Raw genomic sequence first — 18,128 nt, 5'->3', positions numbered from 1 at the left:
GGCGCGTAACACCCGTAAGTATATTGACAGGAAGAAAGAAAACGCAATTTTCGCACCTCCGTAGCTCTGTGCTTCCTTGATGAAACAAGACAATTTTTGCTGTGGACATTCCCTCCAACTGCAGCACTCCACATTCCAAATTTGAGCGAAATCGCTTTGCGCGTTCCCGAGATATGCAACTTCAAAAATTGGCTCAGTTTCTTCGTTTTTTTTCTTCTTATTTTTCTTTTTCTTGTCGCACACTTACAAAAACTGCTATAAAACGCGAACGCGTTATCCGATTGCCTTGAAATTTGGCACACAGAAGGGGGATATAAAGGCGCATCTCGGTACCAACTTTGGCTGGAATACGATAAACAGGCAAAGAGTTATGAGCGATTATTAACGAAAAATAACACCAATATGTTGTCACGCCTACAGGGTAAACCGCGTATGGGAAGAAGCTGAAAATCGGTGGGTGAATAGGTTAACTATTGAACCTCAAACCTTTTGTGGTTTGAAAGAAATCGAGCTAAAAACCAGGAAGATACAACGAAAAAACCAACAGTGTGTAACAATTACGCAATCGAGATCAGCTAATAAAAAAACGACTGCTTGCCACGCCTACCAGATAAACCGCTTAGGGTAATGCTTTGAAAATCGTTGTACAGATGGAGTAATCATCTTAGAAAGGCTCATCAATGGTGTAGAAGAATCAGACTTAAAGCCACGGAGTTATAACACGAAATCCAACTTGGTGCAGCAAGTGCGAGATCGAGATACTCTAATAGAGCAGTCATCCTAATAGAGCAGTCACCCTGAAGAGAATTCAAGAGATCAGCTAGAAATAAGAAACCTGTATAGAGATCAGCTACACACAAGTCACCCTGTAGAGAGATCAGCTAGAAGAAGTTACCTTGTAGGGAGTTCATGCAACTATGGAAAGAGATAGTTCAGCTAGAAAAAATTACCTTGTAGAGTTCAGCTACAAAGAAACCACCATGTAGAGAGTTCAGCTACAAACAAATCGCCCTGTGGAGAGATCAATAGAAGAAGTTACCTTGCAAAGAGTTCAGCTACAAAGAAACCATCATGTAGAGAGTTCAGATACAAACAAATCTCCCTGTAGAGAGATTAGCTAGAAGAAGTTACCTTGTAGAGAGTTCAGCTACAAAGAAACCATCATGTAGAGAGTTCAGCTACAAACAAATCTCCCTGTAGAGAGATCAGCTAGAAGAAGTTACCTTGTAGAGAGTTCGGTTTCAAACAAATCACACTGTAGAAAGATCAGCTAGAAGAGGTCACCTTGTAGAGAGTTCAGTTACAAAAAAACCACCATGTAGAGAGCTCAGCTACAAACTAGTGACCTTGTAGAGACATCAGCTAGAAGAAGGTACCTTGTAGAGAGTTCAGCTACAAAGAAACCATTCTTTAAAGAGCTCAGCTGCAAACAAATCACCTGTAAAGAATTCAGCTACAAATAAATCACCCTGTAGAAAGATGAGCTAGAAAAAGTTACCTTGTAGAGAGTTCAGTTACAAAGAAACCACCATGTAGAGAATTCAGCTACAAACTAGTGACCCTGTAAAGACATCAGCTAGAAGAAGTTACCTTGAGAGAGTTCAGCTACAAAGAAACCATTATTTAAAGAGCTCAGCTGCAAACAAATCACCTATACAGAATTCAGCTACAAACAAATCACAATGTAGAGAGATCAGCTAGAAGAAGTTAACTTGTAGAGAGTTCAGCTACAAAGAAACCATCATTTAGAGAGTTCAGCTTCAAACAAATCACCTGTAGAGAGTTCAGCTACAAACAAATCTCCCTGTAGAGAGATCAGCTAGAAGAAGTTACCTTGTAGATCGTTCAGCTACAAACAAATCACCCTGTAGAGAGATCAGCTAGAAGAAGTTACCTTGTAGAGAGTTCAGCTACAAAGAAACCACCATGTAGAGAGTTCAGCTGCAAAGAAATCACCCTGTAGAAAATTCTGCCACGAACAAATTGCCCTGTAGAAAGATCAGTTAGAAGAAGTTACCTTGTAGAGAGTTCAGCTACAAAGAAACCATTCTGTAAAGAGCTCAACTGCAAACAAATCACCTGTACAGAATTCAGCTACAAACAAATCACCCTGTAGAGAGATCAGCTAGAAGAAATTACTTTGTAGAGAGTTCAGCTACAAAGAAACCACCATGTAGAGAGTTCAGCTGCAAACAAATCACACTGTAGAAATACAGCCACAAACAAATTGCCCTGTAGAAAGATCAGTTAGAAGAAGTTACCTTTTAGAGAGTTCAGCTACAAAGAAACCACCCTGTAGAGAGATCAGCTAGAAGAAGTTACCTTGTAGATCGTTCAGCTACAAACAAATCACCCTGTAGAGAGATCAGCTAGAAGAAGTTACCTTGTAGAGAGTTCAGCTACAAAGAAACCACCATGTAGAGAGTTCAGCTGCAAAGAAATCACCCTGTAGAAAATTCTGCCAAAAACAAATTGCCCTGTAGAAAGATCAGTTAGAAGAAGTTACCTTTTAGAGAGTTCAGCTACAAAGAAACCATTCTGTAAAGAGCTCAGCTGCAAACAAATCACCTGTACAGAATTCATCTACAAACAAATCACCCTGTAGAGAGATCAGCTAGAAGAAGTTAACTTGTAGAGAGTTCAGCTACAAAGAAACCATCATTTAGAAAGTTCAGCTTCAAACAAATCACCTGTAGAGAGTTCAGTTACAAACAAATCTCCCTGTAGAGAGATCAGCTAGAAGAAGTTACCTTGTAGAGAGTGAAGCTACAAACAAATCACCCTATTGAAAGATCAGCTAGAAGAAGTCAACTTGTAGAAAGTTCAGTTACAAAGAAACCGCCATGTAGAGAGTTCAGCTACAAACTAGCCACCTTGTAGAGACATCAGCTAGAAAAGTTACCTTGTAGAGAGTTCAGCTACAAAGAAACCATTCTGTAAAGAGCTCAGCTGCAAACAAATCACCTGTACAGAATTGAGCTACAAACAAATCACCCAGTAGAGAGATCAGCTAGAAGAAATTACCTTGTAGATAGTTCAGCTACAAACAAATCTCCCTATAGAGAGATCAGCTAGAAGAAATTACCTTGTAGAGAGTTCAGCTACAAAAAAACCATTCTGTAAAGAGCTCAGCTGCAAAACAAATCACCTGTACAGAATTCAGCTACAAACAAATCACCCTGTAGAGAGATCAGCTAGAAGATATTACCTTGTAGATAGTTCAGCTACAAACAAATCACCCTGTAGAAAGATCAGTTAGAAGAAGTTACCTTTTAGAGAGTTCAGCTACAAAGAAACCATTTTGTAAAGAGCTCAGCTGCAAACAAATCACCTGTACAGAATTCAGCTACAAACAAATCACCCTGTAGAGAGATCAGCTAGAAGAAATTACCTTGTAGATAGTTCAGCTACAAACAAATCACGCTGTAGAAAGATCAGTTAGAAGAAGTTACTTTGTAGAGAGTTCAGCTACAAAGAAACCATTTTGTAAAGAGCTCAGCTGCAAACACATCGCCTGTACAGAATTCAGCTACGAACAAATCACCCTGTAGAGAGATCAGCTAGAAGAAGTTACCTTGTAGATAGTTCAGCTACAAACAAATCTCCCTGTAGAGAGATCAGCTAGAAGAAATTGCCTTGTAGAGAGTTCAGCTACAAAGAAACCATCATGTGGAGAGTTCAGCTGCAATGAAATCACCACTGCCCAAATTTCAAGGCAATAGCTCTTTCCAATCTGAAGTTATCAATTGTCAAAGTTGGCAAATTGGATGTGTGTGGAAGGCCCCTTTTTGCAAATCCGGTCACATATGTATTATATATATAATTTGTACATTTACTGATAAAATATTTAAAGTATATCTACTTCATCTTTACTTCTTCCTGTAGTAAAGAAAAAAAAACATAGGTTAAAAAAGTCCCAAAGCTGGCCATAGGCCGGCTTTGGGGTATACAAATGCAAAAAGAAATGAAATCTAATCCAAAACAGCCAAGCTGTAAAAAAAGTGTGCGGCCCTCAGAAAGGCTATGGTGAAAAAAGATGTGAAATCCAAGGTGGCGGCCAAGAAATGGCTGTGATGGTAGGTTAATGGTAAAAATTTTAATAACGACAATTCAGGTGAATTTTTGTGCCGCTTCACAAAATTTACCTGAATTGTCATTATTAAAATTTTTACCATTAACCTACCATCACAGCCATTTCTTGGCCGCCACCTTGGATTTCACATCTTTTTTCACCATAGCCTTTCTGAGGGCCGCACACTTTTTTTACAGCTTGGCTGTTTTGGATTAGATTTTAATGTCTGCTGTAATTGACTATTCATGCCATAGATGTAAACATGTGTTCATGTTTGTATGTTTGATTTCTATATTGAGGTATTTTGCTTTCTTTTCTAAACATTTGATCATGGTTAGACAGCAAGTAATGCTATAGCTACAATTGTTATAATAAATGGACGAGTCCTACAGATATCACTGAAAAGTCAAATAGGGCAAATTTCAGGGAATTTTCAAGTGTTTTAATGCTTTCGTGTTGTTTAAGACTAATCACAATGTATACTAAAGACCTAAGTGGGTAAGCTTTGTTATAGAGTGGTTAACTTGTATCGTCTATAATGTGGGTGTGTCCACATTCAAAAGCGTGCCAAATTGCTTGTGAATGGGGTATAACTAATCACTGGACTGGACTACCTACTGGATTGGCATATTTTTGGTATTTACACATTCTATGGTTGGATTTATCAAATCTTGCCAGCCAAGGGCCTTCAGAAAACTTGCAGTCCACTACTGAATTGATGAGTGTGAGGAGTGGATAAAACAAATAAATTCTAGCGATTTCACCTCTATTTATTATGTTCTTCTACAGTACATATACCTATACTCCTTATCAGTATGCTGCAGGGAATGTGCTGGTTATGGTTAACCAATGATAAAGTCTTGGAGATAATAGCAAGCTTGTACAATGCTAATAAATTTGGTCACATATTGCAGTATGCCAACCAGCACATGTAAGAACTAATGATAGCAGAGAAACCCTGCAGTTTTGCAATAAATTTGTACATTGCATGTAGGAATGAATTTAACTACAATAGATTGTCCTAGGAAGGATAGGTCCCAAGGGTCTGAGCTATTTAGTTCAAGGATATACAGTGTGTCATAAGGAGCACCAAAATAGTAAAATGATTTTTGGTTATTACAATCTCCAAAACACAATACTATAAGAAGTGTATAAATGCTGTAGAGCATAACAAGTAGTGAAATCACTAAAAGTCAGTTTTTGCTTACTCCACTCCTCACACTCATCATTTTAGTAGCAGACTGCAAGTTTTCTGAAGGCCCTTGGCTAGCAAGACTCAATAAATCCAACCACAAAATGTGTAAAAAGCAAAAATATGCCAGTCCAGTAGTCCAGTCCAGTGATTAGTTACACCCTTGTGAATGTACTGTAAGATAATTGCATGGTCATAGCACAACAGCATACAGTACGTACAAGTTTAAAAAGTAATGTGCAACAATCCCCATTACAGACAGTTGCGTACATATCATGGACTCCAGTGACTAGTCACCAATTCACCATATATGTTATAGAAAGTTGTATCACAATAATCACGTGTGCCTAACAGTGAGAGAAACATTTTTGGGTATCCACACATGTGAGTATCTGCTATACAGTATACAGTAGCAGCAAATTAAATGCATTTAACTGAATCCATTTGGCTTATCACAGTAACTTTTTAGGATTAAAGTATCGTATTCACCACTCAATGCTGAAATGTTGTCACAAGTCACCCAAATGTACAGAAATCCAACCCTTAAAAAAGTGTAAAACTAAAAAAATGCCAGTCCAGTAGTCCATTCCAGTATTCCAGTCCAGTAGTCCAGTCCAGTGATTAGACACTACCAGTTTCACCTTTAACCCTTAAACGCGCAAAGGCCATTATAATGGCCCTATTATTTATTACACCGAAAACGCACGAAAGTTTATGCTTACTTTCGCGAAAATAATCGCGCGTCTTTACAAGGCTGTATCTCTGAAAATCCTCGACGTATCAACTTGAAACTTGGTACACAGATGGTGGATACCCTGGGGTTTACCCATCGTGACTATCAATTGTTTATCATTAATGCTTCTCTATTTATCCGAAGTAATATGCGCATAACTTGGAAATAACCATCATAGTAGGTGGCTCCGTTGGCGATTCGCCTCAATACTTGGTGTCGAGAAAGAGTTGTACCCTTGATACAAGGTGGTGAAATTCCATTGACATAGCTGCAACTCTCAGGTATTTATGAATTTTAGAAAAAACTTGTGGTATTCACACAATTGTGCGAAGTAACCGCACGTCTTTACACGACTGCATCTGTGAAAATCCTTGATGTATCAGCTTGTAACTTGGTACACAGACGGTGGATAACCTGGGGTTTATCCAATATTATTATTATGTTTTTATCAATAATACTTCTCCATTTATCCACAGCAATACGCGCATCATTTGGAAATAATCATCATGGTAGGCAGCTCCTCTGTCCATTCGCCTCAACACTTGGTGTTTAGAAAGGGTGGTACCCTTGATACAAGGTAGTGAAATTCCATTGACATAGCTACAACTCTCAGGTAGTTGTGAATTGAAAAAAAATTGTCGTATTCTCATAATTATTTTTACCCTGTAGGCATGTAACAAAGAACTCCAACACAATCACTGTGGCGTTTCAACGTGCTGCCAAGACGTATTCTGGTGACTGGTCAATCAAATACCAACAGCAATCCATTTTATCATGCACTGTTCATCAAACATAAAGTATTATTATTAGCATTAGAATTTGAAAAACTTTTCAAACATAAAATGTACATGAAATATATACACTAAAGAGCTGGGATCTTTACTCAGTAAAGGGTTTGCCTCATTTAGAAACCACCGATCCAAGTGATTTCAGAGAAAAAAACCACAATCGTAGAAAAACCTGAATACAAACAGCTCTGTACATAACTAAACAGATACAGTAATACTGTCAACACATCTAAACTATATACGTACATCGGCTGAACCTGTAAAAAGTCTAAGACACAGTAAATAGCATACACCCCTTATTTATTTATAGTTTTCCTTGTTGTGGTATATCTTAAAACAATTTTCAAAGAACAAATGAACCATTCCACAATTTACGCAGCCATACTTAGTACGTTTTCTATGTGTCTTCCGGTCAGAACACACTGCAGTCACCGTCAGTCCCGAGGTTCTCTATGAAATGGCGTTCCTCAAGCCTCGCAGGCGATTGAGGTGGAAGAGCCTGTGATTGACGTCCTCCATGCTGGCGTGAGCTATGTTGACATAAAAGTTTAGTAGCCAGTTGTTCCCTAAAGCTTTTGATGGTCCTACGATCATTCACAGGTGTGAAACAGCACTCTAGAGTATAAGCATTATCGATAGCCAAATCCCTACCGGTACCTCTGCCCCTACCAGTACCTTTCCTCCTACCTCGACTAGGCACAAGATCCATTGGAGACACGGTTCCCCTACCCCTTCCTCTACCCCTACCCCTCCCTCTACCTCTATTTCTACCAGACAAAGGATCAGATGGAGATGGTGAGTAGTCCCTGCCTCTATCACTAGGTGAAAATGGGGCATGCGGAGAAGAACGAGAACGTAGGGAAGAACTAACAGGAGAGCCATGGTAAGCCACAGGAGAACCACTACAGGGGTATTCAGTTTCCAGGCTACCCATCCCACCATCACTCACTCCACTATGTAGCCCAGATGGTCCAGGATGGCTTGACTCATCATGACCTTCACAATAGCTCACATCAGCTATTAGAAGAAGCAGGACTCAAGTTATAAAACATGTGAAAAGCATTATACCTTCATAATCATCGTTTGTTTTTTCCCAGATGTCTTCTTCGTCGTTGCTGAACTCTTCCTCACGATCATTTTCTTCCACATCGCCATAATCATCTATAATGGCAGGCGAAGTGATAGGACCGATTCATCTGTCCGCCATTTTACCGTCTTGTTCCCTGGTAAGCCTATCAAGGACAAAAGAGTCTTCTCCATGGACAAAAGAGTCCTCTTCGTCCGAGTTGTTCCAGTCATCGTCGGTGTCGTTATAGAAAAGTTGATCAACAACAGTATTTTCATCCATATCTCGCTTATCTTTAATCACAGCACAAAGTTCTTGAGCTCGAATTAAAGCCCAGAAACGTGGCTTTCCGTTGCACTAAACCGTTTCACGATCACGTAATCCTAGCGCGCGCACCTCTGTGCCAAATATGGTGGGCCACTTAAATGGCCCTTGCGATTTCAGTGCAATATTTCGTAAGTTCGCGTGCGCGTTTAAGGGTTAAGTAACATTTCCCAACTAATAGAACAACAGGATACTGAAATACCTTCATTTAAGTGCTTCTGGCAACACTTCGATTTGTGGTAATCATCACATGAGCATTAATTTATTCCCACAATTAATTTTGGTCTGAGCTTGTATAAAACAAACAGAGGGTGGTACCAATACCTCATCTACATCAAGGCCATGGTTGCTTTGATGAAAGTGGCTTGCTCTCTTTTAGAAGTGAAACCACTTTCCCGGGATACATTTCAATGTACACCAGTGTACATTGAAATGTATCCCTGTAAAGGAGGTATACATGGCAAATGTATCCTCTGGAATTCCTTTGATCTGAGGTGTGAAAGTGTTACATTCGTCTATGTGGGGGTATTATATCATAATACTTCATTGTTGTTTAAGTATGTGAAAATGCTTTCTTTTGTTTATTGTAGTCGTCATGGTAAAGTATTTCGATGTCCACAGTGCAATGAGGAGATTGGTGATGGAACTGACAAGGTGACCACATTGTATTATGTTTTATATTATACACTATTTCTTTTATCAACTAATACAATACAGTACATGTGTTGGTTGTGAAGGTTTCTCGCTTTCCTTCCAATAAATATCACCCAAAAGCCAACCTCACTAACAGCTTGGCAGTGTTGGTTAGTCGTAATCAAGCCCAAATCAGTGTTAAGAGTATTCCTTAACAGTTTATGTCTTCAGACAAGGATAATTTGACTACAGTTAACACTAAAAGCTTGATTTCTTCACTGTTTAATGTACAGTACATTGCTTCAGCCCAAGATGAGCCATTTGCCTACAGCAGCAACAGTAGATGCATCACGGATTTACCTTTGTCCTCCTTTGTGTCTCATTTCTTTCTCCACTACTGTGCAAGGGGTCACACATAACACCTTTTTCCTGCTGACTAAAGGGAACCCTCTATAATTTTTTAAGTGACTATTGTAGATTTTTTAGTAGCAGAGATGTTTCTCGTACTGTTCTTTGTTTGTAGTACTACTGTATAACGGGTGGAACAAAACTGGAAATTAAGCCACATAGAAAGTTTCAATAGTTGATAACCGGGACACATGTTCAGATGCAAAATTTGTTTTATGGTATGTCATTTCATCTTTTGATGCAGTTACTGCAGTAAGCACAAGTTCATTAGACACAATTCTGTTACTAAAAAGCAAACAAGTATAAGTACAAGAAAAACTAAATGAATCAGTAGCACTAGTATATCTGTAAGTCATTACTCTTTATTTCTGTGGCCACAATCAATTTCAAAAATAAACTATTTTACATTGTTTTTGAGCATTGAGTGGTGGCCGATTTAAGTAGTAACCGTATTGATTTTTGGAAACAAGGTAATAAACGCTGTGGTGTTAATATATGATTTGTCCTTTAAAATGTTGGCATCTATTTGAGGTGTCAATGTTGATTTATTCATACAGGATAGCAAAAAAATGTGTATTTGTTCTGTTAGAGTATTTTGATCTTTTGGCAGCAACAGTGTTGAAAAGATTCTTATTGTGTCTTAGTTGAAAGCCAGTCAATAGCTACCATTATTACAAATTGTTCTGTCTTTACTATTCTTGTAGAAAAAAAGAAAGATGGGTAATAGGTGATATTTCTATCAATGCATCCAAGCTGTGAAAAAGGGTGTGCATGTGGTGCTGAAAAAAGCCAGGTAAAAAAGTTGAATCAAAGGTGATAGCCAAAAATGCACCTAGCTGTTTTACTAGACTGGTTACAATTGTTTGCGGGGTTTCATGACTGCTCTATTAGGGTATTTCAATCTTTCCTACTCTACTGCTTTTCTCTGTGCTTTCCCCCTTCTTATTTTGCCATTCAAAGTTTGGATTGAAGAAGGGAAGGGTCTTTGCACCCTAAAGGCTCCCTCTGAACTGAATCCACCCCCAGTATAGAGTAATATAACAGGTTTTGCGAATGACGACTTTTACTTGACTTTGCAGTAGCTTCTTTTGCAATAGAGTTCATCACCTTGGTATTGACATGCTTAAAAATAATTGCATTAAAATTAGTTGTGCTTGCAGGAAATTTTTTTGCGACTCACACAACTTGCACCTTATCTGTAAAAGCATTATACAAAGAATTACTAACTAATAAGAACTTATAGTATACACAAATTCCAGAACAAGTACACAAAAAAATGGAATTTTCAACTAGGGTTGGGACCGTAGCACATCAATAAAAAGTACAGAAACAAGTTGGAGTGGTGAACGATATTAAATCACAGTAAAACAATAAGAAGTGTTATATTCCTACTGTGCTCAAGATACCAAAAAATGCACAAGAGGGATATAACACTTCTTATTGTTTTACTGTGATTTAATATCATGCGCTACTCCAGCTTGTTTCAGTTCTTTTTATCAATGTGCTATGGTCCCTACTCTAGCCAATTTTTTTTTGTGTACTACTTTTTTGTATAATAAAACGTGACGGGATCTGCAAAAACCCGACATAATGGTGCAAGCCTAAATTTTCAGTAGAGGTGTAACGATATACCGATACATATCATATCAGTGGCGATATGGACATTTCTACTATATCGGTGGGAGCCAATATTGCTGCTAAAAACCGATATGATACACCGATACACAACTGAACTATCTTGAGGACACTGTCCAATGATCAAGCCATATTATAAACCCTATATTTAGCTAACAACGGTGAGAAACAGTAGTTATTTCCTTGTCTAAAAGCAGTACGCTACGCAAAGCCATCTAAGTACATGCATAATCACTGTTTTGCTTTCACAAAGCTTGCCAACCATACAACAAGGTGGGCCTGGGGAAACAGCAATAAGATGAAGCAAGAGTACAGCACAAAACAACCAGCCATCTCTACAAGCCACTAAAATGCGGAGTAATCCGGACTAATCTTGGCAGGGGCATGAATTAAAATATTTGTGGGTATTTTATAGTCTGAGCTGTAAATAGAGGTCACACCACTATTGGTAATCAAGCATAGCCAATAATCTTAAGACTGTCTTCAGTAGTTTCTTCAGTAGTTAAAATAAAGTTAAACATGGTATATGCGGTTCCTCAAATATAAATCGCTACACTTAGTTATATCGGTATATCGGATCGGTATCGTATCGGTTTCAAAATGATTAATCCGTATCGGATCGGTATAGTTTTCTTATATTGATACACCTCTAGTTTTCAGTATAGGTTATTGATTGCGATGCGTAAAATATTTGCATAAATAAATAAAAAAATTGTAAAATTTTTAAACACTTTGTTCTTTATGAATATAGAGTGCAATGATAAAACCATGGGTAACACCTTATTTGCCTACTCAAGAGGAGTTCAAAAATCTTTGTTTTCTAGTAGTAGTCTTAAGGATACGTGAGTTATGGGCGTTTGTGTACGTCATGTCGAAGCGGTCATACGTGATCAATTTTCTCCACTGGTTTTGTCTGTGTGTAGTGAAGAAAGGTGGTAGGAGAAAAAACTTACTATGTAATGGACTCTCCTATTCATGGCAAACACAATGGTACAAGTTGCAACTCTGTACTGCATTGCGTTTGTAAGTTACAGTTGTTCTGGTGAGCACCTGTAATTTATTTTCCCAATGCTTGCTGTACAAATTGATCTTTCTGTTGTTGCTACTTTGTAGGGCTGTAGCTCCGAAATTTGTTTGTATACAAAGCTGAAACTTGGCCAGAGCATGCACTCAGCTAAGAAGATTATAAATATTCAATAATAAAGAATTTGAAAAATGCACTATTATGTCAGGTTTTTGCAGATCCGGTCACAAATTGTGACTAGTGAACCCATTCAAACCACATCAAAAGAAATGGTGCCATCCACTCCAGTTATTAATTATTGTCTGAAAAATGAAGTATCGATTATGATTCATTGTCAAACCATTGCACAACATCACAAATCAAGAACTGTTTGAAAAGCACCTCTACAATCAAAGTATATTGTAGCCACTATGAAAAATACGGACGATTTCCGCTACGAGGGAAGCCACCACACACTACCGATACGAAGGGAAGCCATCACACTCTGCCACCAAATTGACACCATTGGTAGAATAGTGCAGATAACACCTCATCAAAAGGTGCAAGTTTGATTCCCAAGTAGCATGATTAGGGTAGCTGACTGTTCTATTAGAATATATTAATCTTTTTTGGCAGAAAGTATTAACTGAAGAAAGTTATGCCAACAAAGGACTTTACAACAGGTTTATGGCAGAGCAGAATATAATGGTCAGCCATCGGATAGCTTGCTATTCACCAAAGTTTACTCCTGCCAAAATTTCCTTCTATACATTATAAGAAGTTTTCTTTGTTCTCCTGTTGATGGTCGACAATCGATGAAGTGACTCTGGACGTCCTGACCGTTGTGTTTAAGACATCAAGTGCCACATACTGTGTAGTATCTGTTATGGTTTCAGGTACAACTGATGTTTATATGATACATACCACATCCGATATTAATAGTAATATTAGTTTAAACAGTTAGTCACATATGCATCTGTTACAAGAAAGTCACCACCCATGGCCCGGTGATGGGACTGGGAATATTGTCCTCTGTACTGTGTAAGGTAGTTTTAACCATTACAGTAAAACTTTTGTGTAATATGGACTGATCAAAAGTGTCCTGATTATCAAGGTATCCTGATTTTCCTGGTCATATGCTAAGGGGTTATGTTAGAACTGTTACCAAGTGTCCAGATTATACAGGTGTCCTTATTTAGTCCTGATTAACAGGTTCCACTGTAATGGTTGTAACCTTTATATAGACAAAGAAGACAAAAAGACCTGCTGTGACAGTTGGAGGTGATGAACAATAGAGCTACCAAGAGGGAAATAGCTCACGATGCAAGGTGAATCAATGAAAAATCTTATGATGGTATATCTAAACAAGAGGAGAATTGGTTACATAAGAAATGGTAAGCTGGATGAGTGTTTGTAATTTAAAATACACTAACTTTCAGGTACCATCAACTAAGGTATACACGAGGCTTGCAGGCTTGTCAAGTGTTGAGATATGTTACAATGCTCAGGAGCAAGGCATATAATATTATAATGGATAAATGAATCATACACAGTGGAGAGAAGTTGTTGGTTAATGTATGTGTACTGTACATCATTGGTTTATTGCTGTATGGCATTATTAACAATAAACTAAACACAATGACATAAATATTGACTTTGTCTTTTTTAGCCCTCAAAAAGGGCAGTGAAGACGGCAACATTAAACAGAATTCAAAACACTTTTTAGGAAGCAAAATTGGCTTACAAAGAGAGCACATCTACAAATCTAAATTACATTGTTTTGTTGGGAAACATTTCAGGATATTGTACGTCCCTATCAAATAAATTGTTCTGAAATGCTGTATAATTATAATGTAAGTGGAAAAAGAAAACAGAGCACAAGAATTTTAAAAAGTTCAGTCGCTCACTAACTAGAAAACAATATGTTAATGTAGTTGAAGTCAAACTAAACAGAATCAGAGATATTAAAGTAGCTACAAAGTTAGACCTGAAATTAAACGGGTCTGCAGGTAGACAAAGAATTAAAAGAAGGCAGAGAACTAAATGTAAAGTTATGAAAAGACACTGAGATACTATATAGTTAGACACATAACGTAAAATTATAGGTCTGAAACAAAGGCATTTTAATTTGATGTTCAAGAAGAACACTTCTAGACATGTGTACAGCATCTGAAGGGAGGAGAGTTGTTTCTGAGTAGCACAAATTTTAGCATCACTACTTTGCAATAGGATAAAACCCATGGTATCATTTTAATCCTTATTACATCATAAACACTATGACAAAATTGGCATAGGAAGAACAATTTGAGCAATTTAAGAAAGTCATGCTTTATTATTTCAAATCTAGCGTGGGTTAAGGTTGAATCTCACAGAAACATATGAAGTACCCATTGAATAATGACAAACATATATGTGCCATTGATTATCACAGGAGGGTCTATGCCTGCCTTACAAAAGTTACATAGATCCTTTCTTGTGCATTGCACTGTTGAAAAAAATTCCTTGCCATTATGACAACAGTTATAAAGTTCATGACTACATACATGTTTATGTAATACAACTACCGAGTTACCAGCAATCATTAGTTTTGCTTCAGCATGGGTCATGAGCAATTAATTCTAGTGATATTGTTTCTTTATGAATAGGTAGTGTGCAGTATCACAAACTGACAAGCCTTTCTATAATACCCTTGCATGGATTTAATTACACAAAATACACATTTTTTTTTAATAAGTGATTGAAAGCTTGGGTTTATTTTTACAATACCATAGATCGGGAAATATTCGACAGTAAGAATATTTCATGGTTGCCTCTACCAACGAAAATAAATTACACAAAATTTTTTTCACTCTTGAATATTTTCTATTTGCGAAATATTTTTGGAGGTCGAGCCGTCAAAACCGAGGTCGAAGCACTTGAGGAATGAGTACACTGTTGGAAAAGAAATACTAACGGCCTACCGTCAGGGTTCCAGAATATTAATTATAGTGTTCTAGATAGTGGTCGAGGCTGACCTCCGTCACAGCTGGACACCCATCACAATTGCCCGTTCATTGTACAACGGGTACCCGTATATCAACTTTTATCATATCTTGCACGCTCATTTCTGGCACACGAAATTATTTGCTATATAAAAATAATAAATTCGCTGGTAAATACTTACGTGTCTTGGGCTATCCAGGCTTTTCTATTACAAAGTCAGACTTACTCATGGGCTTATTAAACCTGGCCTCAACCGAGAAACAAGCAGTTGGCCACTTACTGTCACTCTTGGCAGCTTAAATCAATTAAAGCTATGTAGCTAGCTAGCTTCATCATGCTGAATCACTACAATACGCACGGTCTCGAACTTACGCAGATAGGCACTTACCTCCTGCTACTTGGCGTCACCCCACTCTTCGCAGCCACTACTTTAGTACAATAAACCAGTTAAAGCACCGCCATTGCTCGTGCAATATAGAAAAAAAATAGCACTTGGGCATGGTCTCGAACCCTCGCTCGAACCTAATACAGCACTTGGCTTTGCCTCGTGCTGTATTAGTCTCTCACCCACGCCCTCGTGCTATTTTTTTTCTTGCAGCGGTGCTTTAACTAGTAGATATAAAACACTTGTGCTTGAATGGCAAATAAAGAACACTTTTTTGCTTTCATCCACCCATACGAAGTTCTTTATATATATAATTAAATCTCAGAAGTTTGATTTTTCAAAATTTCCTTGGTGAGCATATGGTGTAGAACTTCTACAGTACTATAATTATTAGCTAATTCTCTATCATCCATACTCTAGTGTTGAATTATATTACATTATTTCAGTCAAAATTGCCACCTAATTCAATCTCATAACATAAATTTTCATAATTTCTTGAGAGACATATCCCAAGCAGCACAGGCTTCGCATTTCATGGAGTGTACTTTGCACATTCTGGAGTCACTTCTTGCAGTGTGCCCCCCTCCTTAGCAAAATCCTGGATGGCTAGATCAACTCCTGCATAATGTCACAATTACCATAGTTAGCTCTATTTTCATGTAAAAACATTTTTGTATGGTTTACGTAAATGACTGCTCTATTAGAGTAGTTTGATCTTATGTAAAAGTTTTTGTTTTGCATGCAATAATTATTTTACAACGAAAAAAAGAAAATAATATTACAGTATCCCTCTGAACTTTTACAGACATCAATATGCTATGATGTATGTTCTCTTTGACCAAATATCTTATAATTTAATCAAACAGAAAATAACAGCTACTAAATTGAACTAGTATAGAAATACTATAAAGGCCTAGTTACATCACTAGTAAATGTACATTAGAAAATAAGTAACAAAAACCTAAACTCAATTCAATCAAAAATTAGAACAACTAAATAGTAAAAGTTTTGACTTTCCAATGCACTAAGTTCAGTTCACATCACAATAGTGTTTAGTGTTGTAATCACCTCCCTCATGGAAGGTCTGTTGTTTGGGTTGCTATTGGTACAGCGTTGAATGAGAGAAACAAATCGTGGCCATAATGGTCGGATGGTAGCGATGAGCTCAGCAATTGTACCAGTGGGCATTTCACGGGTCAGCATTTCAATAAGTAGAACTCCAAAGCTGAAAACATCCATTTTAACTGTCTGGTGACGAGCAGAATCTCTTTGTTGTACTTCAGGTGCTGCATAGAGTACACATCCTGGGGCTAGGGTTTGTGCTATATTAGCAAACTGAGCTGAACCGAGATCTGACAGCTTAGCTATCCATCCTGTAGTCACAGCTTTCAGTAGCACATTTGGAGCACTCACATCTCGGTGGATGATGGGGTTAGGCTGAACACCATGTAGATAGACCAGACCTTGTGCTACATCAATACAAATTGGATGAATGTGATTGGGTGTTGCTCTTCCATTGGTTAAAGCCAACCTCAGAGTGCAATCCATCATTTCAATGACTATGATGGCAGGATGATCTGGAACAGCACCAATAAACTCCACCAGATTTTTGTGACGGCATCTTGCTGATATCTTCATTTCTTTGGCAAACAGATCCTGGTTGTGTGGTGATACAATGGCTTCATGTAAACACTTGGCAGCAACTCTTCGACCTCGGAAAGTAGCTTCTTTGACATAACCCCATCCTCCAGTTCCCAAAATATTGTTAGACAGTTGGATCTCTTCCCGTGATATTGCCCATAATCGCTCAACAGTGTCCTCCAAAGTTTTAATTCTTTCAAGCAAACCATTTGTTTTCTGTTGTTCAGCTGATAAAGATGTTTGTACGCTTTGATTTTGTGATTGTAGCAGCTGGTTATTGTATTCTAGTTCTTGACATCTTCTTTCAAGGGAAACAGTTTTTTGCTGCTCAGCAGAAACAGTTGCTTGTAATTGTGCTACAACTTGCTGTATTTGTTGTAGTAGTTGGTGGTCTTGATGGTCCCTGATTTGCAGCTCTTTTACCCCAACCTGTACTTTACGCTCCACTGTAACGACAATGTATCAAAGTATACATTATACTAAATACAATTACTAAATGATGTAAACTACATGTATAAATTAATTACATGTATATAATGTAGTTTGCCAACAGAAAATGCAACTCTAAAAGTCCAACTACAGTTGCTTGTAATGAAATACATTAAAATTTAATAAAAATTAACCATTTTAGCCTGTAATAACTGATCATATGTATTATATATGAACAATATCATCTGTGAATGGGTTTGTACATAAACACCTATCAAACAACAACAGTCGCTCTATGATACTTTAATAGAGCAGTCACAAGTTGCACTGTAGCTAGCTGTGCTACAACAAAAAGCTACACAAACTAGTATTTTAAAAATTGTCAATTTAAAAGTGAAGTAGGGATCTATGCAATAAAAAAAATACGGTATTGTCTCAAATTACGGCCCGGGTGTTTATTTCTTTCAAGCAACTTTTTACCCTGGCTACTAAATGAGACCAGCGACTACACGAGACTGGCGTTTATATACCTGATCAGCATTCACGAGTCAACTTCATACCTTGGTGTTGTACTCTTTTGGACTCTCCTTGATGTTTCCATCAGCACATTTCACAGATTCAAGCTTAAAGGAACTCTATAAACGTTCTTCACTTCATCATTAGTAAGATTCCCGGAATTGTATAAAATAATGATTGCACTAGACGTTTATTTGAGATCCAGCATTTAGTTTTGTTATGTTGCTTTATACCCCTGGTGACTAAACGGAACCAGGCATTTATACGAGACTGGCCATAGTTTGAGGCAATACGGTAAGTGAAACAAGAGATGAATGATGG

The 18,128-nt window shown here is 37.7% G+C and overlaps 3 protein-coding genes and 1 long non-coding RNA gene across 9 annotated transcripts in view; 2 read left to right on the top strand and 2 right to left on the bottom strand.

The window, feature by feature from the left end:
• LOC136246744 (uncharacterized) overlaps nt 1-13,484 on the top strand; it is a 59,076-nt gene extending 45,592 nt beyond the window's left edge. For all 5 annotated transcript variants that reach the window (XM_066038301.1, XM_066038302.1, XM_066038305.1 and 2 more), the window contains 3 exons: nt 8,766-8,829; nt 13,099-13,248; nt 13,294-13,484. In XM_066038301.1, coding sequence (XP_065894373.1) covers nt 8,766-8,829; nt 13,099-13,149 — 115 coding nt within the window. In that variant the 3' untranslated portion in view covers nt 13,150-13,248; nt 13,294-13,484. The remainder of the gene's footprint in view (nt 1-8,765; nt 8,830-13,098; nt 13,249-13,293) is intronic.
• LOC136246745 (uncharacterized) lies at nt 6,167-6,924 on the top strand. 2 transcript variants are annotated; one of them, XR_010696801.1, is made up of 3 exons: nt 6,167-6,278; nt 6,474-6,610; nt 6,667-6,924. It is a non-coding gene; the product is annotated as an uncharacterized lncRNA (long non-coding RNA). The 2 variants fall into 2 exon arrangements; XR_010696800.1 differs by having other exon boundaries at nt 6,181-6,610.
• On the bottom strand, nt 6,791-8,221 carry LOC136246743 (uncharacterized). The gene is made up of 3 exons (XM_066038300.1): nt 7,998-8,221; nt 7,854-7,946; nt 6,791-7,802 (listed from the first exon to the last, which is right to left on the bottom strand). The coding sequence occupies exons 1-3, from the start codon at nt 8,131-8,133 to the stop codon at nt 7,198-7,200; spliced, it is 834 nt and encodes a 277-aa protein (XP_065894372.1). The 5' UTR covers nt 8,134-8,221; the 3' UTR covers nt 6,791-7,197.
• A 2,488-nt stretch (nt 13,485-15,972) lies between the features above and the next one.
• Nucleotides 15,973-18,128, bottom strand: part of LOC136246763 (probable serine/threonine-protein kinase DDB_G0271682) — a gene marked incomplete in the record, with an annotated part of 247,696 nt that continues 245,540 nt past the window's right edge. The window contains 1 exon segment of the mRNA XM_066038330.1: nt 15,973-17,308. Within this exon segment, the coding sequence (XP_065894402.1) occupies nt 16,257-17,308 (1,052 nt within the window).

Source organism: Dysidea avara, chromosome 2, assembly GCF_963678975.1.
Source record: "Dysidea avara chromosome 2, odDysAvar1.4, whole genome shotgun sequence".
Taxonomy (NCBI): domain Eukaryota; kingdom Metazoa; phylum Porifera; class Demospongiae; order Dictyoceratida; family Dysideidae; genus Dysidea; species Dysidea avara.
This window is presented reverse-complemented; position numbering and strand designations above follow the sequence as displayed.

Coding starts and splice junctions, on each gene's coding strand:
- LOC136246743 (XM_066038300.1), bottom strand. CDS start 8,133: ATGGATGAAAATACTGTTGTTGATCAACTTTTCTATAACGACACCGAC. Junction 7,947..7,997: donor GCTTACCAGGGAACAAGACG/GTAAAATGGCGG, acceptor CTGCCATTATAG/ATGATTATGGCGATGTGGAA. Junction 7,803..7,853: donor AACAAACGATGATTATGAAG/GTATAATGCTTT, acceptor TTCTTCTAATAG/CTGATGTGAGCTATTGTGAA.